This window comes from Ranitomeya variabilis, chromosome 2 (genome assembly GCF_051348905.1).
Source record: "Ranitomeya variabilis isolate aRanVar5 chromosome 2, aRanVar5.hap1, whole genome shotgun sequence".
Lineage (NCBI taxonomy): Eukaryota > Metazoa > Chordata > Amphibia > Anura > Dendrobatidae > Ranitomeya > Ranitomeya variabilis.
Window position 1 is genome coordinate 354,242,075 of NC_135233.1, and position 22,945 is coordinate 354,265,019.

The 22,945-nt window shown below is 46.0% G+C and overlaps 1 protein-coding gene across 1 annotated transcript in view; it reads right to left on the bottom strand.

Moving 5' to 3' along the window:
• Nucleotides 1–383: 383 nt before the first annotated feature.
• The window catches only part of LOC143805878 (cytochrome P450 2G1-like), a 220,013-nt gene continuing 197,451 nt past the window's right edge, over nucleotides 384–22,945 (bottom strand). The window contains exons 8-9 of the mRNA XM_077285619.1: nucleotides 5,815–5,956; nucleotides 384–2,589 (exon numbers count right to left, since the gene is read on the bottom strand). Coding sequence (XP_077141734.1) covers nucleotides 2,396–2,589; nucleotides 5,815–5,956 — 336 coding nt within the window. The 3' untranslated portion in view covers nucleotides 384–2,395. The remainder of the gene's footprint in view (nucleotides 2,590–5,814; nucleotides 5,957–22,945) is intronic.

The window sequence follows — 22,945 nt, forward strand, 5'->3', positions numbered from 1 at the left end:
AATATATTTTGATCTAAACTATCCATTGTAGCTGTGGCAGAGTGTTTGGATTCGTTGTCCTACTGGAGGTTGAACCTACTGTATGTCCCAGTCTCAAGTCTTTTGCAGCCTCTAATATATTTTCCTCCAGGATTGCCATGTATTTTGCTCCATCTATCTTCCCATCTACTCTAACTAGACTTGCTTTCCTATCCCTGCTGAAGGAAATCAAATTCACAGCATGATCCTGCCACCACCATGGGTGAAGGTGGGATGGTGTTTTCAGGGCGATGTGCAGTGCTATGTTTCCCCCATACATAGTATTTTGCATTTGGCCAAAAAAGCTCTACCTTGGTCTCACTTGACCAGAGCACCTTTTTCCACATGCTAGCTGTTTCCTCTACATGGCTTTTTGCAAGCTGCAAGTGGGACTTTTTATTGCTTTCTTTTAAAAATGTCTTTCTTTTTGCCAGTCTTCCATAAGGCCCAGGTTTGTGGAGCACAATATGTGTCCTGTGGACAGAGTCTACCACCTGAGATGTGGATTTCTGCAGCTCCTTCAGGGTGACTATGGGTCTCTTGGTTATGTCTCTAATTACTGCTCTGCTTTCTTGGGATATCAGTTTAGGTGGACAGCCATGTCTTGGTAGTTTTGCAGTCCATACTGCTTCAATTTTTGGGTGTTGAGATTAACAGTGCTTTGTCGAATGTTCAGAACTTGGGCTATTTTTTTTTTTTTATAACCTAAACCTGCTCTATTCTTCTCTACAACTTTATCCCTGACCTGGCTTGTGTGTTCCTTGGTTTTCCTGATGCGGCTTGATCCCTAATGTTCTTATACAAACCTCTGATGCCTTCACATAACAGCTTTAGTTATACCAAGAATGAATTTCACACAGGTGGACTCAATTGACTAATTATGTGATTTCTAGAGGCAATTGGTTACTTAGGATTTTATGTAGAGGTACATGAGGCTGAATACAAATGCATGTCTTAATTTTCTGATGTATTTTTTATAACATTTAGATGACCATGTATCATTTTCTTTACACTTCACAAATACTTGCTGCTTTGTTTTGGTAAACACATAAAATCCTAATAAAATACATTTATGTTTGAAGGTATACCGTATATGCTCGAATATAAGCTGACCTGAGTATAAGCCGAGACTCCTAATTTTGCCACAAAAAACTGGGAAAACTTAATGACTCGAGTATAAGCCTAGGGTGGGAAATGCAGCAGCTACCGGTAAATGTCAAAAATATAAAAAAATAGATACCAATAAAAGTAAAATTAATTGAGATATCAGTAGGTTAAGTGTTTTTGGATATCCATATTGAATCAGGAGCCCCATATAATGCTCCATACAGTTCATGATGGGCCCCATAAGATGCTCCATACAAAATATGCCCCATATAATGCTCCATAAAGTTTATGATGAGCCCCATAAGATGCTACATACTAAAATATGCCCCTTATAATGCTGCACAAATGTTGATTATGGCCCCATAAGATGTCCATACAGACATTTGCTCCATATAATGCTGCACAAATGCCAATTATGGCCTCATAAGATGCTCCATACAGACATTTTCCCTGTGTAATGCTGCACAAATGCAGATTATGGCTCCATAAGATGCTCCATAGAGATATTTACCCCATATAATGTTGCGCAAATGCTTATTGTGGCCCCATAAGATGCTCCATAGACTATTCTGCCCCATGCTGTTGCTGCAATAAAAAAAATTACATCCTCACCTCTGGTCACTCAGTCACCGGGCACCGCTGTGTCTTCCCCGTCCTCTGCACTGACGCTCAGGCAGAGGGCGAGCACTAACCACGTGATCGTGCCCTCTGACCTGAGCGTCACAGACAGATGATGCGGAAGACTGCGCCCGGTGGTGGAACGAGGAGAGGTGAATATCTCCGTGCTCCCCCTCCCCATTATACTCACCTGCTCCAGGCGCGGTCCCTGGCAGCTTCTTTGATGGACTCTCCGGGCACGGCAGCTCTTCCAGCTTTGAGCGGTCACATGGTACCGCTCATTACAGTAATGAATATGCGGCTCCACCCCTATTGGAGTGGAGTGCCGTCTTAATTCATTACTGTAATGAGCAGTACCATGTGACCGCTCAAAGCTAGAAGAGCTGCCATGCTTCCATTGGAGATGCAGGGACCCCGCCAGGAGCAGATATGTGACAGCCACCACTCCTCCTCCCAAGCTGACCCCCCAGGGACAATGACTCGGGTATGAGCCAAGAGGGGCACTTTCAGCCTAAAAAAAATGGGCTGAAAATCTCTGCTTATACTCGAGTATATTCGGTAACTTGAAAAAAATTGGAAAGGTTCACGGGGTATGAAGGCACTGTTAATGGCAGTTTGGTCTGTTCATGCAATTACACTGACCTAACTTGACCTAGATTTCCAGGGTACGAGCAATGAATTGAATTTTATGGTGTGGAGGAATATTTTCAAAACCACTTTCTGTTGGAGTGATATCAAAGTCCTTGAGGTCCACTGTAGGCTTCAAAGTGAATTTTTGCAGGATGAAAGTAAAGAAAATAAAAAGTTCCTGGATCACCAACCTTTCGGCGACGCATGCTCTCTTTCCTGCAATGATGGGAATGTAAAGTACAGTAAATTAGCTGAATAAATCGCTCAGATAAGAATGCATTGAAATATTGACATACAAGACTATGGAGAATTTGCAACATTGGTAATATATATATGGACTTAAAGAGGTTTTTAAGAGCTAACATATTGATTTTTAGGAAACGTTATCAATATCAAATCAACGGTGCTCTGACATCCAGCACCTTCATCGATCTGCTGTTTGTAGTTTCCATGGTGGCTGCATGTAAGCAGTGAACAAAGCTAGAACTGCTCAGCTCTGTGTACTTCACACATCCATCTGACTTGGGAGCTGCAAACAGCTGATAGGTGGGGCTCCATCAAATTGGTATGCATGACCTTCATTAAGGCTGGGCCATCAGACCTCTTTAAAGAGAAACTGTCATCTGATCCATGCTGCCCAAACCACTGGCAGCATAAATCAGAGACTGTCAGAACAATTGCACTCCTGTATATTTTCTTCTAAAACAATTCAGCGTTTTAGAGAAATTAACAGTTGAAGATCCAGCTCTTCCCTGGGCTGTTTCAAGTGTTCGACAGGTCTCTCCCTTTTGTATACATAGTGAGAGACCTGTCAGTCACCTGGTGCAGTGCTGGGAGGAGACGGCTGAAGAAGTCCCGGACCAGTCTGGTCACCGGCTACCTAAGATTTGAACAGCATGAATCAGAAGACAGGATCCCTTTAAGTTTGGTGTTCAGAAGACGTAGACTATGCTATGTAACAGCCAATATTTTTGGAAAGGGAAATCAAGTTATTTTCTTTGTAGCTTTATATTTTATATGCAGATGCCATGCTACAGAGTCACAATTTATGGGATTGTCCACCTTGTACAGCTTGGTTTCTAAATAGTAAATACAGGTGCTTCTCACAAAATTAGAATATCATCGAAAAGTTAATTTATTTCAGTTCTTCAAAACAGAAAGTCAAACTCATATTATATAAAGTCATTACAAAAAGAGTGATCTATTTCAAGTGTTTATTTCTGCTAATGTTGATGATTGTGGCTTATAGCCAATGAAAACCCAAAAGTCATTTTCTCTGAAAATTAGAATACTTTATAACACCAGCTTGAAAAAGGATTTTAAAATCTGAAATCTTGGCCTACTGAAATGTATGTTCCGTAAATGCTCTCAATACTTGGTCGGGGCTCCTTTTGCATCAATTACTGCATCAATGCGGTGTGGCATGGAGGCGATCAGCCTGTGGCACTGCTGAGGTGTTATGGAAACCCAAGTTGCTTTGATAGCAGCCTTCAGCACGTCTGCAGTGTTAAGTCTGATGTCTCTCATCTTCCTGACAATACCCTATAAATTCTCTATGGGGTTAAGGTCAGGCGAGTTTGGTAGCCAATCAAGCACAGGGATACTGTTGTTTCAAAACAAGGTATTGCCACTTTTGGCAGTGTGGACAGGTGCCAAGTCCTGATGGAGAATGACATTTCCATCTCCATCACTGTGTCAAGCCACTCATGACCAATAGACAACGCCGGAAGCGCATTACCTGGGCCAAGGATAAAAAGAACTGGACTGTTGCTCAGTGGTCCAAGGTGTTGTTTTCAGATGAAAGTAAATTTTGTATTTTATTTGGAAATCAAAGTCCCAGAGTCTGGAGGAAGAGTGGAGAGGCCACAATCCAAGCTGCTTGAGGTCTAGTGTGAAGCTTCCACAATCACTGATTGTTTGGGGAGCCATGTCATCTGCTGGTGTAGGTCCACTGTTTTATCAAGACCAAAGTCAGCACAGCCATCTACCAGGAAATTTTAGAGCACTTCATGCTTCCCTCTACTGACAAGATTTTTGGAGATGGAAATTTCATCTTCCAGCAGGACGTGGCACCTGTCCACACTGCCAAAAGTACCAATACCTGGTTTACAAACAACAGTATCACTGTGCTTGATTGACCAGCAAACTCGTCTGACCTTGTATTGTCAAGAGGAAGATGAGAGACACCAGACCCAACAATGCAGACGAGCTGAAGGCTATCAAAGCAACCTGGACTTCCATAACCCCTCAGCAGTGTCACAGGCTGATCGCCTCCAGGCCACGCAGCTTGAAGCAGTAATTGATGCAAAAGGAGCCCCCACCAAGTATTGAGTGCATTTACTGAACATACATTTCAATAGGCAAACATTTTGAACTTTAAAATAATTTTTTCAAGCTGGTGTTATAAAGTATTCTAATTTACTGAGATAATGACTTTTGGGTTTTCATTGGCTGTAAGCCATAATCATCAACATTGACAGCAATAAACACTTGAAATAGACCACCCTGTTTGTAATGACTCTATATAATGAGTTTCACTTTTTGTATTGAAGAACTGAAATAAATTAACTTTTTGATGATATTCTAATTCTGTGAGAAGCACCTGTATATAATTCAGAATTGCAAAATACATTCTGGCAGCAACCCTAAACCAGGGAACCTCCATCAATTATGTCAAGATGCCACAAAAGGAGAAATAAAAATGGAAAGTTCCTAGTGTTCTCATACTGTAAGTTCACAAAAGTTCTCTGAGGTCTGGATATCACCCAATAGAGATGAGCTAATTAGCAGAAATAAGATTAGCCAAATTAGCTCTGGCTCCTGTTTGTTCTTCCATCTTCAGTCTTCTTCCCTCTTGGGCTCCTGTCTGGGTCTTATATGATGTCATGACGTGAGGCACCCCATGACATCATGACGTCACATGAGACCCATTCAGTGCCAGAAGCGCCGAAGAATCAGAATGGAAAAGAACACCAGATCCTTAGAGAGGAAATGAACTGCGGATGACTAGGTGGGAATCTGTAAGGCAAGTGCTATGAGTTTTGTTTTTACCCCTGCCTTTCCCTAAAAACAATCAAGGCTGACATTTTATTTAATTTTAGTGAATTAAATTTGCCAAAAAAAATCCATGAAATTCAAAGTGCATTTGATTCACCTTGATTCAATTGAATCGTGATTAAGAGCCATTCATAGCTTTAAAAAATATTTTTTAGATGAAAATAATGAAAATATTTCAACCATATTCACAATAGAGATAGAAAAATTAAAGTTGGAAGGGGGTGGACTGAATACTAGTCAGTGACTTGTATTTGGTTGGCTGCTAATTGCTTTCAAAAAAACATTAGGAGATTCTTTGCATGCCGAGTTTGTCTGAGATTTGAAGACATAGCATAATATATCAGCACCTGTAAGAGGAGTACTGTAAGTATAAAATATACAAACCTGCAGACAATGGCATAAATGCATTATTTTTCTTAAATGTATTGTTTTCATCCAAAAAGTGATTGACATAGAACTCTTCTGGCTTTTCGAATTGTGAAGGGTCCCGCAATACAGTCGTCAACATGGCAAGAACTTCTGTACCCTGAGAAAAAAGATAGAAAGGAAGAATACATGTAACTCATGGGCTGTCATCTGCTGATTGGTTGTGTCATGGAATGCGTTTTATGTCATTCAACAGACTAAAGGCTGCCATAAGCTGTCTCTTATATGGAATCTATCTTCAAGGTTTTGCTATGTAATCTGAGAGCAGCATTATGTAGGGACAGAGATGCTGATTCAGTGATATGTCACTTACTGGACTGTGTGTTGTTATTTCAATACAATCACTGTTTTATCAGCAGGAGATTATCACTAGAAGAATAGGTATATCATGCCTCCTAGTTCTCCTGCTATGTAACCCCACCCCCACAACTGATTGGCAGATTTCCATGTGCACAGAAAGCTGCTAATCAGTGGTGTGGGTGGGGTTACAAAGAGCTCTGCAATTCTACGTCTGCTAGATTTGAGACAGAGAAAAACTGGATTTTATAAAAAATGACAGCATGTAGCCCAGTAAGTGATGCATCTCTGAAATGAAGGTCTTGGTCCCTACTAGTGTTGAGCGATACCGTCCGATACTTGAAAGTATCGGTATCGGAAAGTATCGGCCGATACCGGCAAAATATCGGATCCAATCCGATACCGATACCCGATACCAATACAAGTCAATGGGACTCATGTATCGGACGGTATTCCTGATGGTTCCCAGGGTCTGAAGGAGAGGAAACTCTCCTTCAGGCCCTGGGAACCATATAAATGTGTAAAAGAAAGAATTAAAATAAAAAATATCGCTATACTCACCTGTCCGACGCAGCCGGGACTTCAGCGAGGGAACCGGCAGCGTTGTTTGTTTAAAATTCGCGCTATTACTTGGTTACGTGAATTCCCGGCTTGTGATTGGTCAGGTCGGCCATGTTGCCGGGACGCGGACCAATCACAGCAAGCCGTGACGAAATTACGTCACGGCTTGCTGTGATTGGTCCGCGTCCCGGCAATATGGCCGCCCTGACCAATCACAAGCCGTGACGTCACGGGAGGCTGGACACGCGCTCATTTTAAAATGGGCGCTTGTCCAGCCTCCCGTGACGTCACGGCTTGTGATTGGTTGCGCCGCGGTCAACCAATCACAAGCCGGGAGGCTGGACGCGCTCATTTTAAAATGGGCGCGTGTCCAGCCTCCCGTGACGTCACGGCTTGTGATTGGTTGCGCCGCGGTCAACCAATCACAAGCCGGGAGGCTGGACGCGCTCATTTTAAAATGGGCGCGTGTCCAGCCTCCCGTGACGTCACGGCTTGTGATTGGTTGCGCCGCGGTCAACCAATCACAAGCCGGGAGGCTGGACGCGCTCATTTTAAAATGGGCGCGTGTCCAGCCTCCCGTGACGTCACGGCTTGTGATTGGTTGCGCCGCGGTCAACCAATCACAAGCCGGGAGGCTGGACGCGCTCATTTTAAAATGGGCGCGTGTCCAGCCTCCCGTGACGTCACGGCTTGTGATTGGTCAGGGCGGCCATATTGCCGGGACGCGGACCAATCACAGCAAGCCGTGACGTAATTTCGTCACGGCTTGCTGTGATTGGTCCGCGTCCCGGCAACGTGGCCGACCTGACCAATCACAAGCCGGGAATTCACGTAACCAAGTAATAGCGCGAATTTTAAACAAACAACGCTGCCGGTTCCCTCGCTGAAGTCCCGGCTGCGTCGGAGAGGTGAGTATAGCGATATTTTTTATTTTAATTCTCTCTTTTACACATTTTAACATTAATGTTGTTGCGATACCCGATACCCGATACCACAAGAGTATCGGAATCCCGGTATCGGAATTCCGATACAGCAAGTATCGGCCGATACCCGATACTTGCAGCATCGGAATGCTCAACACTAGTCCCTACACCATGCTGTTCTCAAATCCTTATATACTTACCTTGTAATGTCTTCACATCCTGTTCCATCCAGATGTGTCCAGATCCCAGAATTCCAAGCGACGAAAGTTCACCGACCTCCATATTGGGACACCCAAGTGATTTGTGTCTCAATATGGAAACTGCTGGTGGTACCAGCCTCTTGCCCGATACCACTGGGGGAACACCGTCGCAACCCACACACAAACACACTGTATACCCAGTACGCACCACACGCACACACACACAAACGCACACTATATATGCCGTACACACTACACACTGTATACATCGTACGCACCACACACATACACACACTGTATACGCCATACGCAGCCTCTTGCGCGGTACCACCAGCGGAATACCATTACGAACACACAGCCGCTGGGATCAGCCGAATGATTCACTGACTGCCGCGATCTTTGTACAGAAGGAGCGCATGCGCAGTTTTAATGTGATCTCCGCTATTTGTCTGCACAAAGATGGCGGTGGTCTGATTTACTGTGCCTGCGTGAATTCCACGCAGGCACAGTGAATCATTCGGCTGATCACAGCGGCAGATGCGCGACGTGTCTACAGGAGGGAAGAAGACAGCACAGTGGTGGAGAAAGAGAGAGCAGACAAGGGGGAGATCACATGGGGTACACAGGTCAAAGAAGAGATGACATGAGAGGAGAAGACAGCAGATAGGGGAGAGAGAAAGCGCACAGGGGTGAGAGACAGAACACAGAGGAGAGACAGCTGAAACGGGACAGCACATGAGTGGAGAACACAGCACAGGAAGGAGAGTGACAGCAGACAAGGGATAGCACATGGGGTAGGCAGGTCAAAGAAGAGAGCACAGACTGGAGAAATCAGTACATGGGGAAAGAGAGAGTGGATAGGTGGGTGAGCACATGGGGGGGGGAGACATTCTCAACGCTGCAATGCCTGCCCCCATCGTGACATTACCGCCCTCCCAATGCGATAGTATCGGGCCTCCATCTAGGTATATAATAAACTCCTGGTGATGGATTCCCTTTAAAGGGATTGACTCATCTTCAGGAGCATGCTGTTCCTCTGCCTTTTGCTTTCCTGGGGGGCAAGATGCCCTCCTGATGATTGACAGTTCGTGCGACTAGCCCAAACTGTGCACTCTCCAATGCTGCAAGCAAACACAGTTTTACCTTTGCAGCATCAGAGGAGCACATGAGAAATCCAGTGATCGATTTAGCATTAGACCAGTGATTGCAACCTCTGTGGCAAAGAGCTTGTATGAGCTATTTTACTTGCCTAGGAGACCGTCCACTGCTGATAGACTTCAGAGATGGCCGGTAGCTTAGACAGCAAGCAATAAAAACATAAAAATTAAAGGTAAATAGTTTTTTGATTTTACAAGCAGTTTGGAATTTTATCCATTTATCATGTTAAAATTACCCTTTCAGCTGACAGGTTTTCAAGGTAAACTTAGTAAATTTTGGAGTGTATTTGCTAATATATTTGTGATCTGATTTTTAGGCTATGTGCACACGTCGGGAATTGCTGCCGAAATTTCCGCAGCAATTTGGGAACTCCCTGCCGCGGGAAATACACATGCGGAATTAGCATGCATTTTCCTACTAAACACTAGCGTTTTACAAGCGTAATTAGCTTGCAGAATGCTAGCGTTTTCCAAGCGATCTGTAACATCGCTTGGAAAACTGATTGACAGGTTGGTCACACTTGTCAAACATAGTGCTTGACAAGTGTGACCAACTTTTTACTATTGATCCTGCCTACGCAGCATTGATAGTAAAAAGATATAATGATAAAAATAATAATAAAAAAAAAAGGTTATTCTCACCTTTCGACGGCCCCCGATCTCCTCAGCGGTACACGCGGCGGCTTCTGTTCCCAGGGACGCTTTGCGCGAAGGACCTTTGTGACGTCACGGTCACGTGACCGTGACATCATCCCAGGTCCTTCGCGCAAAGCATCCCTGGGAACGGAAGCCGCCACGTGCACCACTGAGAGGCGGGAGGACACCGTGGGCTATCGGAAGGTAAGTATATCACTATTTTTTATTTTAATTCTTTTTTTCTTTTTTTTTTTTTTAACAGGGATATGGTGCCCAGTTCGTGGAGGAGAGTCTCCTCTCCTCCACTCTGGGTACCATCTGCACGTGATCCGCTTACTTCCAGCATGGTGGGCATAGCCACATGTGGGAAGTAAGTGGATCAATGCATTCCTATGTGTGCGGAATCCCCGCGATTCCGCAAAATTAATGAACATGCTGCGTTTTGTTCCAGAATGCATTTCCGCTCTGGAAAAACAAGCAGCATGTGCACAAAAATTGCGGATTGCATTCTAATAATATGATGCTTAATGTATGCATTTTTTTCACGGTTTTATTGCGTTTTTATAGCAAAAAAACCTCGAAAAAAACCGCAAAAAATCCGGAACATGTGCACACAGCCTTAAGAAGGACTTTTTCCATGTCTATTCTAGGAACTACTTGAATTATCTTTAGCATAAAAAATATGGAGCATCTTTTCTTAGATCTCAGTGGAATACTGTTCCTCTGTTATTTCTCTTAGGTATGTTTGAATGAATTGATAAATTGGGTGTTTCCAGCAGGGGACATGTCCCTCTGTTATCTGACATTGTCCAATGAATGATGGCAGCATTAGACTGTAGGTGCACACTCCTTTCACAATGGGAATGTTAACCCCCAGATTATAGACAATTCACATATTATTCTGGTGGAATAGCAGAGGAATGACTGGTATTTTTGCTATCTCCATAAAAAATGCATATGTCAAGATGGATGATAATTTTCCTTTAAGGCATAGTCATTTTTTGTAAACTTCTGCTATTTATTTGTCCAAACTTCATTGGTTGCCTGGAAACCACTCAGCAGTTTGGTGGATGGGTGTATATCTTCGTAAAATCCAACTTAAAACCTGAGCTCTATGAAAGCATTGGGGGAGTTACAGCCATGTAGAGTCACTATGGGTAAATGTACATGGGGATGGCAATAATGGAAAGCTGCTGATTGGTGTTTTCTACAAGCCTCCTAATACTGCTGAAGGCCTCTTTCACCTGTCAGTGTCTCCGGTACGTGTACTGAGTTTTCTCACGTACCGGAGACACTGACACACGTAGACCCATTCAAATGAATGGGTCTATGCACATGTGCGTGTTTTCACACGGACCGTATGTCCGTGCTGAAAACACGTAGACATGTCCGGTTTCTACCGGCAGCGCGGACCACAATACGGACAGCACACGTACACACGGAGAACAGTGTGCACTCTCCTCCGTGTGCACGTACCGCCTGCAGGAGAGACAGCGCTACACTAAGCGCTGTCCCCCCTGCATGTGGTGCTGAAGGCAGAATTCATCTCTTCTCCCCCAGCGTTCGTTGGAGAGAAGAGATGAAAGATCTTTTTTTTTTTTTTTTTGGGGGGGGTGAAAAATAAAGTTTGCATGTGCCCCCGCCTCCCCCCTCAGTGCGCCGCCTGGCCCCTTGCCGCAGAAATACTCACCTAGCTCCCGCGATGTCTCCTCTGTCCTCTCCGCGCTGGCAGCTTCTCCTGTGTGAGCGGTCATGTGGGACCGCTCATTACAGTCAGGGAATATTCACTGACTGTAATGAGCGGTCCCACGTGTGGTCCTCAGGCGGCACACGGGCGGCACACGAATGCCGCACATATGTGCCACTTGAGCACACGGACATACGGACACGGATATCTCCGGTACCGGTTTTTCCGGTACCGGAAATATCAGGACGTGTGAAAGAGGCCGAACAGGTAGAGGAGAAATGCTGCAACAAATAAAAAAGGCAGCAAACAGTAATAGAGTTCTTATAATGGAGGATTTTAACTGTCCAGACATTCAATGGGACATAGAATCTTCTGGTTGTGCTAAAAGCTACAGGTTCTTATCCACAGTTTAGGACAATTGTCTCTCTCAGCTGGTAGATGAGTCTGACCCAATCAGGGGAGGTAATCTGCTGGATCTGGTTCTGTCAAATAAACCAGATTCAATTTCAGGACTACAGGTCAGGGAGCATTTGGGAAGCAATTACCATAACATGGTAAGTTTCAATGTAATTTTCAATCAAACATTCAAAAGGGGAAATGCCAAAACTTGAAACTTTAGGAGAGATGATTTCAACAAATTAAGGGAAGACTCTGCCAAATAATTTAATAGATAACAGTTTTTATTAAACAATTAAAAAAAACAAATTGCATTCAGTGGGTAGATACACATAAATGGACCTGACAACACAGGTATGATTACTCCATATGTTTGGTTAGGACTGAAATTAATAACAGAGCAGATATCCTTCAACAATATTTTTATTTAAATAGACCTAGGAGAGTGTACAGTTAGTGCTTATAAGGCTCTATATGTAGGTGAGTTACATCCTATTTACTCAAAGTGCAGTATGTGTTAATTATAATTTTTGTTGATATCAGTATAAGTGTGCAAATTAGGGAAAATAATTTGCCAGATGCTTCCGTCTGTTTATAGGTTCAGTGATATTTGGAAGTGCCATCGTTAGCTAGGTCAATTACTTTAGGTTATAAATTAAGGGAATAACTTAATCGTGTAGACTGAGACCATGTCATGGTAATTGGGCATACAGAACATAAATGTTGCATTTTTAAGGAAATACTACTATAATCCTGCCAAAAACCTATATCCTCTGTTAATAAAATGTTGACCAGTTTAATGACGATTAAGAACAGAATTATTGAAGACAAAGAAAAGGCTGACATGTTAAACAGGCACTTTTCATTCTTGTTCACCAATGAACTGTCTGTTACAGGGATCATTCAACAATGCAAAAATCAAAGTTCACTACCTGATATATCTAGTTTAACACAAAAATAAATACACCTACATTAGGGCAATTTAAACATTAACAAAACCCCCGGCTCAGATGGCATTCATCCACAGATAGTGAGGGAATTTAGCTCAATAATTGACAGACTGCTGTATCTCACATTCTTAGACTTTCATGTAACAGGGGTGGTGCCACAGGATTGGAAGATGGCTCACATGGTACCAATATTTAAAAAAGGTAAGAAGGTGGATTCAGGCAACTACTGGGGGAAACTATGTGCAGATGGGTAAGGAATTGGCTAAATGACAGGAAACAAAGAGTTGTCATAAATGGTACGTTCTCGAAATGGGATATAGTCAGCAGTGAGGACCGCAGGGATCTGTGCTAGGACCAATTATTTTTAACCTATTAATGACCTTGTGGATGGGATTGAGGGCAAAGTGTGAGTCTTTGGCAATGACATCAAGCTATGTAGGATATTAAAATGTTACCTTGACATTACAATATTGCAAAACGATCTGAAAAAGATGACTGAATTGGCAAACATTTGACAAATGAGATCTAATGTAGATAAATGTAAAGTAATGCACCTGAGTAATCCTATTGATGCATATACATTAACTGGGAGCATACTCAGTACTACAGAACAGGAGAAGGACTCGAGTATTCCAGTATCAAATAAGCTGAGTAGCTGCAAAAGCAAACAAGATTTTAGGGTGTATAAAAAGTGAGATAAAATCCCGCAATCCCAACGTATTGTTACTAGTGATGAGCGAGTATACCTGTTGCTCAGGTTTTCCTGAGCATGCTTGGGTGATCTCCGAGTATTTATGACTGCTCGGAAATTTAGTTTTCCTTGCCTCAGCTGGATGATTTATGGCTGTTAGCCAGCCTGAGTGCATGTGGGGGTTGCCTGGTTGCTAGGGAATCCCCACATGTAATCACGCTGTCTAGTAGCCGCAAATCATCTAGCTGTTGCAAGGAAAACAATCTCCGAGCAGTCATAAATACTCGGAGACCACCCGAGCGTGCTCTGGAAAACCCGAGCAACCAGTATACTCGCTCATCGCTAATTGTTACCCCTTTATAAATCACTAGTGAATCCACATCTAGAATATGAGATCCAGTTATGGGATCCACATTTTAAAAAGGATATTCAGAAGGAATGTCAGAATGTCAGGAGGATGTGTTCCATCCCAAGGTCTGAGTGGGTCCTGGTTTCCCCTATGTTAACCAAATGTGCCGTCAGCAAGATGTACCGTCCCTGCCAGCAAGCACTTGTCCACATGTAGGTGATTAGGTGGACTTTCCCAGTAACTGCACTCTTGAGGGCACAGCTAATGTTGTGGCACACATGCTTGTGTAATACTTGGACGGCACACCGGGAGAAATAGTGGCGACTGGGGACCGAATACAGAGGGACGGTTGCCGACACAAAGTTGCAAAAAGCTTCCGTCTCTAAGGTAACATTTCAAGCGCAAGCAGTCGAGAAATGTGGGAATTTACTAGTGTGGCCTGTGAGGCGCTGGGCTGCGTATTTGTGCTTGACTTCCAAGGACTGGGGTATGGACATCTAAAAGCTTCACTGAGACAAGGACGTGCTTGATGATGGTGCTAGTTGAGTGTGTGCAATGACAGGTGCAGGGCAGGAGGCATTATCACATGCACCATGGACAGGGTATTAGCTTGCATAACAGTGGAAGAAGCAGTGGTGTCACCCACAGATGTGGTGCCCCTGAGGGTCCAGTTGCCACAGAGTTACTGCACCTCAGCCAAAGGTGTGGTACTCCGCACTCGTGTAAGGAGGGGACACTACCCAGTACCCACACACTAGCATCCAACACTAGACCTTTCCAGGCCAGGGAGGGACTAGGTAGAAGGTGTGGGTGGAGAAAGTAGAGAAGAGGAAGAGTTGTCATGGAGACAGGATGGAGGAGTTAGAGAGTCTGTGAGAAGTGGATGAGAGCCCTGGGGCCTAGCTCTACCTGTTGAGAGCTGTAACATCTCTGCTGCATCACCAACCACCCTAGTGGACCTGAATCGCAGTGTCGGCCATTCTCTTATTGCAGAACACCACGGGTGGCATCACAAACTAATCCCCTATAGACTTCCCTTCCTCTTCCTTTAATTGACTTTTATTGGATGCCCAGGGCCATGGACTGGGTCACCGCTGCCGTGACCACCCCCTTAAGTACCATTGGACCCAGCCTGAGTACCCCACAGCCCTGGCGGACACTCCACAGACACTGTTCCTTGACCCTGGGGTTCATCCCACAAAGTCGGGTGCTTTGCTGCCATGTGCCTGATCATGCTGGTGGTGGTCAGGCTGGTCATTTTGCTCCCTCTGCTGATGCTGGCCTGGCAGGTAGTGCAAATGGCCTTTTAGGGGTTATCGGCAGAATCTTTAAAAAACAACCAGACTCGGGAAGACCTAACAATTGGACTGGCAACTTCTGTCGTGTTGATGTTATGGGGAACGGTTGCCCGCCTTCTGTCTGCAGCCACTACACTGCTTTTTCCTGCCTGATGGAGTGCTACACCTCCCTCCCCCTGTGTGCTGCTGTCCTCATTCTGCATGTCCTCCATGTAAGTAAGAGGGTGGTGCTGTTATGGACAGTAAGGAACACACTGTCACTTTAAGAGGCTGCAGCCCCTTGTCTGGCGTGATGGAATGTTCTTCTTCTCCCCTGCAATAATCGTTGTAATGAACTAGTCTGTGCAGCGTGTGTGAGCTGAGGCTGGTGCAGAGAGGACTTTTTGTGCTGATAGCTGAAAGAGAGAAGAACTGTGTCCTGATATAGCTGCAAGAGAGCCACGAAGATACAGAGGAAGGGATTTACAGTTTCCAGGAGCATCCCTAGGATCCAGAAGCAAGGAGAAGACCACGTTTCACAGAGCTGACAGAAAGCCGTGCGCACCACCATATTAGACTGCTGGGGGCCCCCTGGGACTGGACCTGATCCTCCAACATCACCGTGAGTTTGTTCCTGTTTGGTGCACCTGTTGGGGCCTAGTGCAGGCTTCAATAGTCAGTACACGGGAGCTGTGTGGCCTGCTTAGTAAAAGCCAGGGAGGTTATACATAGAGTAGCATCATCACTCGTTTATTGTTTACATTTGCTTGTTAGACATATTTTGAGTCTGCAATAGTTGTAGAACCTTGCTGTTTTACGGAAAAGTTAAAGTTCATAACTCTTGTAAATTGTCTGTTGCCATTGTATATTCCTGTTTGCATCTTCCTCATTCCCTTCATTCCTTGTCCTCCAATAAATCTACCCTTTGTTGTTTGCACCTCATCTTGTGTACAGTAGTCTTCCTGCACCGTGATGGTCCCCCGGCCATCGCTTCAAGTGGCGCTGTGCGCAGGGTACTGTCACCAAGATGGAGGCAGCAGACAGCAATGGCGGGAATGCTTATGGTAATGGAGATGCTGTGGACATTGGTGGCACCCCTGCAAGGACACTCCCTATGGGCACCATATTTAGTTTGCTACCAATGTTTGATGGCAAGAATATGCCACTGTCCGACTGGGTGACCCAGCTGCAAAGCACCCTGAAGATTTATAACATCAGCCCAGACATTGAAGTGGATATTGTGTTAACTGCCCTAGAGGGAGAAGCCCGTAGAAATGTCTGCCTACAACCAGAACTCACCCGAAGTACCCTGAAGGAGCTAGTGAAGTTCCTGGAAGAGATCTCCGGCGAGACTGCTAGCGCCGGACACCTCCATGCCAAATTTTTCTCTATGCTGCAGCGGGAAGAAGAAGGAATCTCTCAGTATGCAACAGCACTGCAAGAAGTGTTAGTAGAGGTGCAGAGAAAGGAGGAGGATGGATTTGGTGGCATGGGCTCTAAAGACCGGATACTCCCAGAGCAATTCATTCTGGGACAGCACAGCACATCCTTGAGGTGGGCACTGTCAGAACGGGTCCAGGCAGATCCAGCTCTTACGTTTCGTCAAATCCTGGCAGAAACAGTGGCCCGAAGTAAAGAAGAGAGCTATGCATCTGGGGTGATGCGTGTCCAGGGCGCCAATACCAGAGGGGACCCAAACCATCAGGAGGTGCTGGTCCAGGTGGTGCAAGACTTGCAGCGGTCCCTTGTCAACATGCAAGAGAAACTGACCCAGATGGAGAGAAGAGTGGGGGAACTACAACAGTCTAACCCACCGTACTCATGCAACCATTCTTCAGCCCGACCGATAAGGGATCAGTGGGAGCAAGCCCAATCCCATCAGGCATCGGAGGCACGAGGACAGGCTCGAGGTACCCCTCGGGGAGGAAGAGGCATCCAATGCTGGGAATGTGGAGGACAGGGGCACCTTGCCAGAGATTGTTGGAACTATACTCAAGGCCAGTGGAAGCCGCCATTAAAGCACCAACCCCCGCAGTAGTGCGGCACTCTGTGGGGGAGGCAAGAAGAGAGGCTGCTCCATATCATAATGGACACTTGATTGTCGGATTGCCGGAAAGAAGCAGGGCGCGTCCGAGGGTGAGTATATACCTAATAGGATTATACTCACCCTCGGCTTCTTTCCGGCAGCCTTCCTTCCTAAGAATGAGCGCGTTCAGGGCCTTAGATGACGTCACGGCTTGTGATTGGTCGCGGCCGCCCATGTGACCGCCACGCGACCAATCACAAGCCGTGACGTAATTCTCAGGTCCTAAATTCCTAGAATTAGGAATTTAGGACCTGAGAATTACGTCACGGCTTGTGATTGGTCGCGTGGCGGTCACATGAGCGGCACGCGACCAATCACAAGCCGTGACGTCATGGAAGGCCCTGAACGCGCTCATTTTAAGCAAAGAAGGCTGCCGGTTATCAGCGGTAAGGTCCAGGCTGCGTCGGAGAGGTGAGTATATCAATATTTTTTATTTTAATTCTTTATTTTACACATTAATATGGATCCCAGGGCCTGAAGGAGAGTTTCCTCTCCTTCAGACCCGGGGAACCATAGTATCCCATTGCACTGCATTGGGTTTCGTGTTTCGGCCGACCCCGACCCCGACTTTTTTATAGGATCGGCTGATTTCACTCGACCCGACTTTTGAGAAAGTCGGGTTTCGTGAAACCCGACCCGATCCTATAAAAATAAAAGTCGCTCAACCCTAGTACTGGGAATGAATATCCTACGTGAACTCGATCAGATTATGTTTACCAAACGGGGACCTGGATATTGGAAGAAGGCTACTACACATAAGCCTACCCAAGAAGCCCTTCAATGACTGATCCACGTCTGTGGGACGCAGAAGAGTGTGCCATCTTTTTAGATGGTAGGGGTCATCAGGGCTCCTGGTAAAGAACCTGTAATCCTACCTCCCGAGCGAGAAACTATAGTATACCTTCCACTGGGGACTCACCGCAACCTTGATGGGTTGGAAGTGGTTGTTCAGCCTGTGGTAGGCAGAGGAGTGGACCAAGAAGTCATGATAGCTCGTACGATAGCTGTGGTCCAGCGAGGACATGTCCCCATAAGAGCTTTGAATGTGGGCCCCGGGGAGGTCACCTTGCCACGAGGGACAAATCTGGCCCTGGTGTACCTACATAAGGGTGAAGTGGTGAGTCAGAAGAAGATATCTTTTTCACCGAAAGAAGGCGCGGATTGGACCCTAGCAGTTACTGCGGGAGACGAAGAGATGCCATCCCCGGAGTGGAGTGGACGGGTCATCCTTGATCAAATGGAAGTGGATGTGAAGGCTCTGGGCCCTGAGCATGTGCAAGCAATAGAAACTATGCTGTGGGAAAATCAGGTCACATTCGCCCGTCACGCCGAAGATTTCGGCTGTACTGAAGCCATCACGCATGAGATACCGACTATGGAAGCTTGTCCAATTCGAGAGCGATACCGGCATATCCTGCCCAAGATGTATCAAGAGGTGAAAACATTACTGAGGCAGATGCTGGATTCAGGAGTGGTGCAGAGTAGTCAGAGCCCTTGGGCAGCCCCGGTGGTGCTCGTCAAGAAAAAGGATGGGACCCTCCGGTTCTGTGTAGATTACAGGAAACTCAATGCCTGCACTGTTCGGGACTCGTACCCGTTGCCCCACATCGAGGAATCCTTGACAGCATTGGGGAAAGCCAAGTACTTCTCCACCCTGGACCTAGCAAGCGGATACTGGCAAGTAGCCGTGGCAGAGAAAGACAAAGAGAAAACCACCTTCATCCTCCCTATGGGGCTGTTCGAGTTTACCTGGATGCCCTTAGGGCTCTCCAATGCTCCAGGCACATTTCAACGGCTGATGGAAAAGTGTTTGGGAGACTTAAATTTTGAGGCTACCCTGATCTATCTGGATGACATCATTGTGTTTTCGGCCTCATTCGAAGAACACCTTGCCCAACTTGGACAGGTACTCGGAAGACTGCAGGCTCATAACCTGAAGCTGAAGCCAAAGAAGTGCCACCTCTTCAAGAGAGACACCGAGTACCTGGGCCACATAGTGTCACAAGATGGAGTTCTACACTCGCCAGAAAAAGTGGCTGCTATCCAGAAGTGGCCAGTCCCTCGGACCGTGAGAGAACTCCAGGCCTTCCTGGGACTCGCTGGGTACTACCGCCAGTTTGTTAAAGACTTCGCAAAGGTGGCGGGTCCTCTCAATGAGTTGCTGAGGGGGACCGCTGGAGTGCCGAAGACCGAGTGCATCCCCTGGGCACAGGGACAAGACAAAGCCTTCCAGGCTATAAAGAATGCCCTTACTTCAGCCCCGATTTTGGCCTACACAGACTTCGATCAACCGTTCCTGTTATACACAGATGGTAGCCTTCATGGACTCGGTGCAGTACTTTCTCAGATACAGGATGGACATGAGAGAGTCATCGGGTATGCCAGCAGGTCCCTGCGAGACAACGAAAGAAACCCTCACAATTACAGCTCCTTCTGGTTAGAGCTCCTGGCCATGGTATGGGCCATGACGGAAAAGTTTGCAGGCTTCCTGACAGGTACCAAGATTCAAGTTCAAACAGACAATAATCCCCTGGCCCACCTTGAGAGTGCTAAATTGGGGGCCTTGGAACAACGGTGAGTGGCTCGCCTAGCCAAGTTCGACTTTACTATCGGTTATCGCTCTGCTACCGAAAATGCAAATGCTGATGGGCTGTCAAGAGTGACTGTGGAGACTCCAGTGGGGGATCTTGATGAGCAACTCGAAGAGGAGGAAACCCCAGACTTTCGTAAGTTTAAGCCTCCATGTTTGATGTTACAATTAGGTTTGGACAAATTAAAAAATCGCCAACTTTCGGCAAAGTCGGATTTCACGAAACCCGACCCGATCCTAGTGTGGGATCGGCCATGCGGTCGGCGATCAGCGTGCCAAAGTCTCGTTTCGTATAACGCGTTCAGCGCCATTTTTCAGCCAATGAAGGAGGACGCAGAGTGTGGGCAGCGTGATGACATAGGTTTCGGTCCCCACCATCTTAGAGAAGGGCATAACAGTGATTGGCTTGCTTTCTGCGGCGTCACAGGGGCTATAAAAGGGCGTGGACGCCGACCGCCATCTTACTTCTGCCAATCGTAGCATAGGGAGAGGTTGCTGCAGCTTCATCAGAAGAAGGGATATAGTTAGGGAGGGAAGATTAACCCCCAAACTGCTTGTGGTGTAGCGATTTCCACCGTCAAAAACCCCCTTTGTTTTGCAGGGACAGTGGAGGCTATATTTTTGTGCATCAGCTCTGTAGCTTATTAGGCTGCCTTATAAGGCTCCCTGATAGCTGCATTGCTGTTTGCACTGCTGCTGTGCAAACCAACTGCTTTTTCAAAAGCAAAAAATCTTGTTGCTCCTTTCTGCACAGTTACCTTGTTTATTTGTCCACACTTTTGTGTGCAGCAGTCCTTTTTATTGCTGCCATACTTGTCCTGAGATCATTGTAGGTAGATTGAAATTGTACTACAGTCCTTGTATTTTTTCATATATCTTCCAGCCACTTGCTGCCACTCACATTGCGTTGTTTTATACACTGAGCCAGAGTTTTGGTTCAGTCTCCCCCCCAAAAAAGAGAGATTCAAATTCTCACAAAGTGGATATATTTCAGTCCTGTTAGTTTGTCGTATATCAGCCAGCCACCTGCTGCCACTCACATTGCGTTTTTTTATACACTGGGCCTGAGTTTTGTTTCAGTCTCCCCCCCAAAAAAATGGAGATTCAAATTCTCACAAAGTGGATATACTTCTGTCCTGTTAGTTTGTCGTATATCAGCCAGCCACTTTCAGCCACTTACATTGTGTTGTTTTATACACTGGGCCTGAGTTTTGGTTCAGTCTCCCCCCAAAAAAAGGGAGATTCAAATTCTCACAAAGTGGATATACTTCTGTCCTGTTAGTTTGTCGTATATCAGCCAGCCACTTTCAGCCACTTACATTGCGTTGTTTTATACAATGGGCCTGAGTTTTGGTTATGTCTCCCCCCAAAAAAGGGAGATTTAAATTCTCAACAAGATTATATACACCTTCTACCTTGTTTTACAGTACCATATAACAGTTGTTATTTTGGTTAGATTTTCCAAAAAATGAGGAAGTCTGGTGGAAGAGGCCGTGGGCGTAGGTTGCCAGCTGGTACTGATGGTGGTGGTGCAACTGGTGGTAGTGGCAAAAGCACAATAGCACCTAAGGCTGGAGGTGTTGAGCCAGCGTCATCGTCTAGCTACACAAGGCCTCGAAGGCTCCCTTATCTGGGAGTAGGAAAACATCTTTTAAAGCCGGAGCAGCAGGAAAAAGTCTTGGCTTTCCTTTCTGACTCAGCCTCTAGCTCTTTCGCCTCCTCTTCAGAAAGTTCCAAATATAAAAGCAGCGAGTCATCAGTGGATGCTCCCGGTCAGGAACAAGACGTTTCCTTGTGTCCTTCACCCAAACCAAAAGTGAAGGATGCGTCAGGCGACACTACAGGTTACTCCATGGAGCTCTTTACACATACCGTGCCTGGGTTAGAAAGGGAAATTGTTAACTGCCCATTACAAGATTAATCGGACATGGAGTGCACTGATGCACTGCCACAGATAGATTATTATGCTGTTCCATTGACTCAGATCACTACATTGCCCTCGCAGTGTACTGAGCCAGAATCTGACCCTGATGAGACTATGGTGCCACGTCCCGAACGCTATAGCACCTTACACGATGACACAGAGGAAGGTGCACATGACATTGAAGAGGAGGTGATAGATGACCCAGTTGTCGACCCAGATTGGCAGCCATTGGGGGAAGAGGGTGCCGCTGCCAGTAGCTCAGAAGCAGAGGAGGATGATCCGGAGCAGCCATCTACATCGCAACAGCTGTCATCTGGCAGGCCCGTATCAGGCCAAAAACGTTTGTCAAAAACAAAAACAGTTTTAGGACAGCGTGGCCATCCGGTGAAAGTAGCACAGCGTGCAATGCCTGAAAAGGTATTCCATAGTAGGAAGAGTGTAGTGTGGCAATATTTTAACCAAGATCCGAATGATCAGTGCAAAGTTATCTGTAAGAAATGCTCAAAGACCTTTAGCAGAGGGAAGAATCTTCAAAATTTAAATACAACGTGCATGCTTAGACATTTAATCAGCATGCACTTGCAAGCCTGGAGTAACTGCCAAATGTCCCATACCGTTGGTGCACCTGCTCAGAATGAAGGTAGTCAGCAATGCTACATTGCTTCCCTCACTGTAAGCCCACCAGTTAGGACACCACCAGCAGCAAATGTGGAGGTATCGGCGCAAGGCCAAAGCAGTCAGGGAATCACAAGGTTCTTGGTAGGAAACACTGTATGTAGGCCAACATCAAGAATACCATCACCAACACTCTCTCAATCCGCCATGTCCACCCCCACCGCTAGTTCCACCATATGCAGCTCACCCTACAATAGACTCTCATTAGGAAAACAAGTACTCATCCTCTCATCCGCGTACACAGGGTTTGCTATACTAATCTCGTTAGAGATGATGCCCTACCGGTTGGTTGAAAGCGAAGCTTTCAAAGACCTGATGGCCTACGCAGTACCACGCTATGACCTACCTAGTCGGCACTTCTTTGCGAGAAAAGCTATCCCAGCCCTTCACCAGCATGTCAAAGACTGCATTGTCCATGCACTGAGGCAATCATTCAGTGGAAAGGTGCACCTCACAACAGATGCATGGACCAGTAGGCATGGCCAGGGACGTTACGTGTCCATCCCGGCGCACTGGATTAATGTGGTGGATGCAGGGTCCACAGGGGACAGCCATAGTGGGACAGTTCTGCCTAGCCCACGGTCTAGGAAACAGTTGGCAGTAGGCGTTCGCCACCCCTCCTCCTCCTCCTACAGAAGCGAAAGCTCGTCCACAGAGCGCAGTAGCACGACCACTCCATCCGCAGCTGCC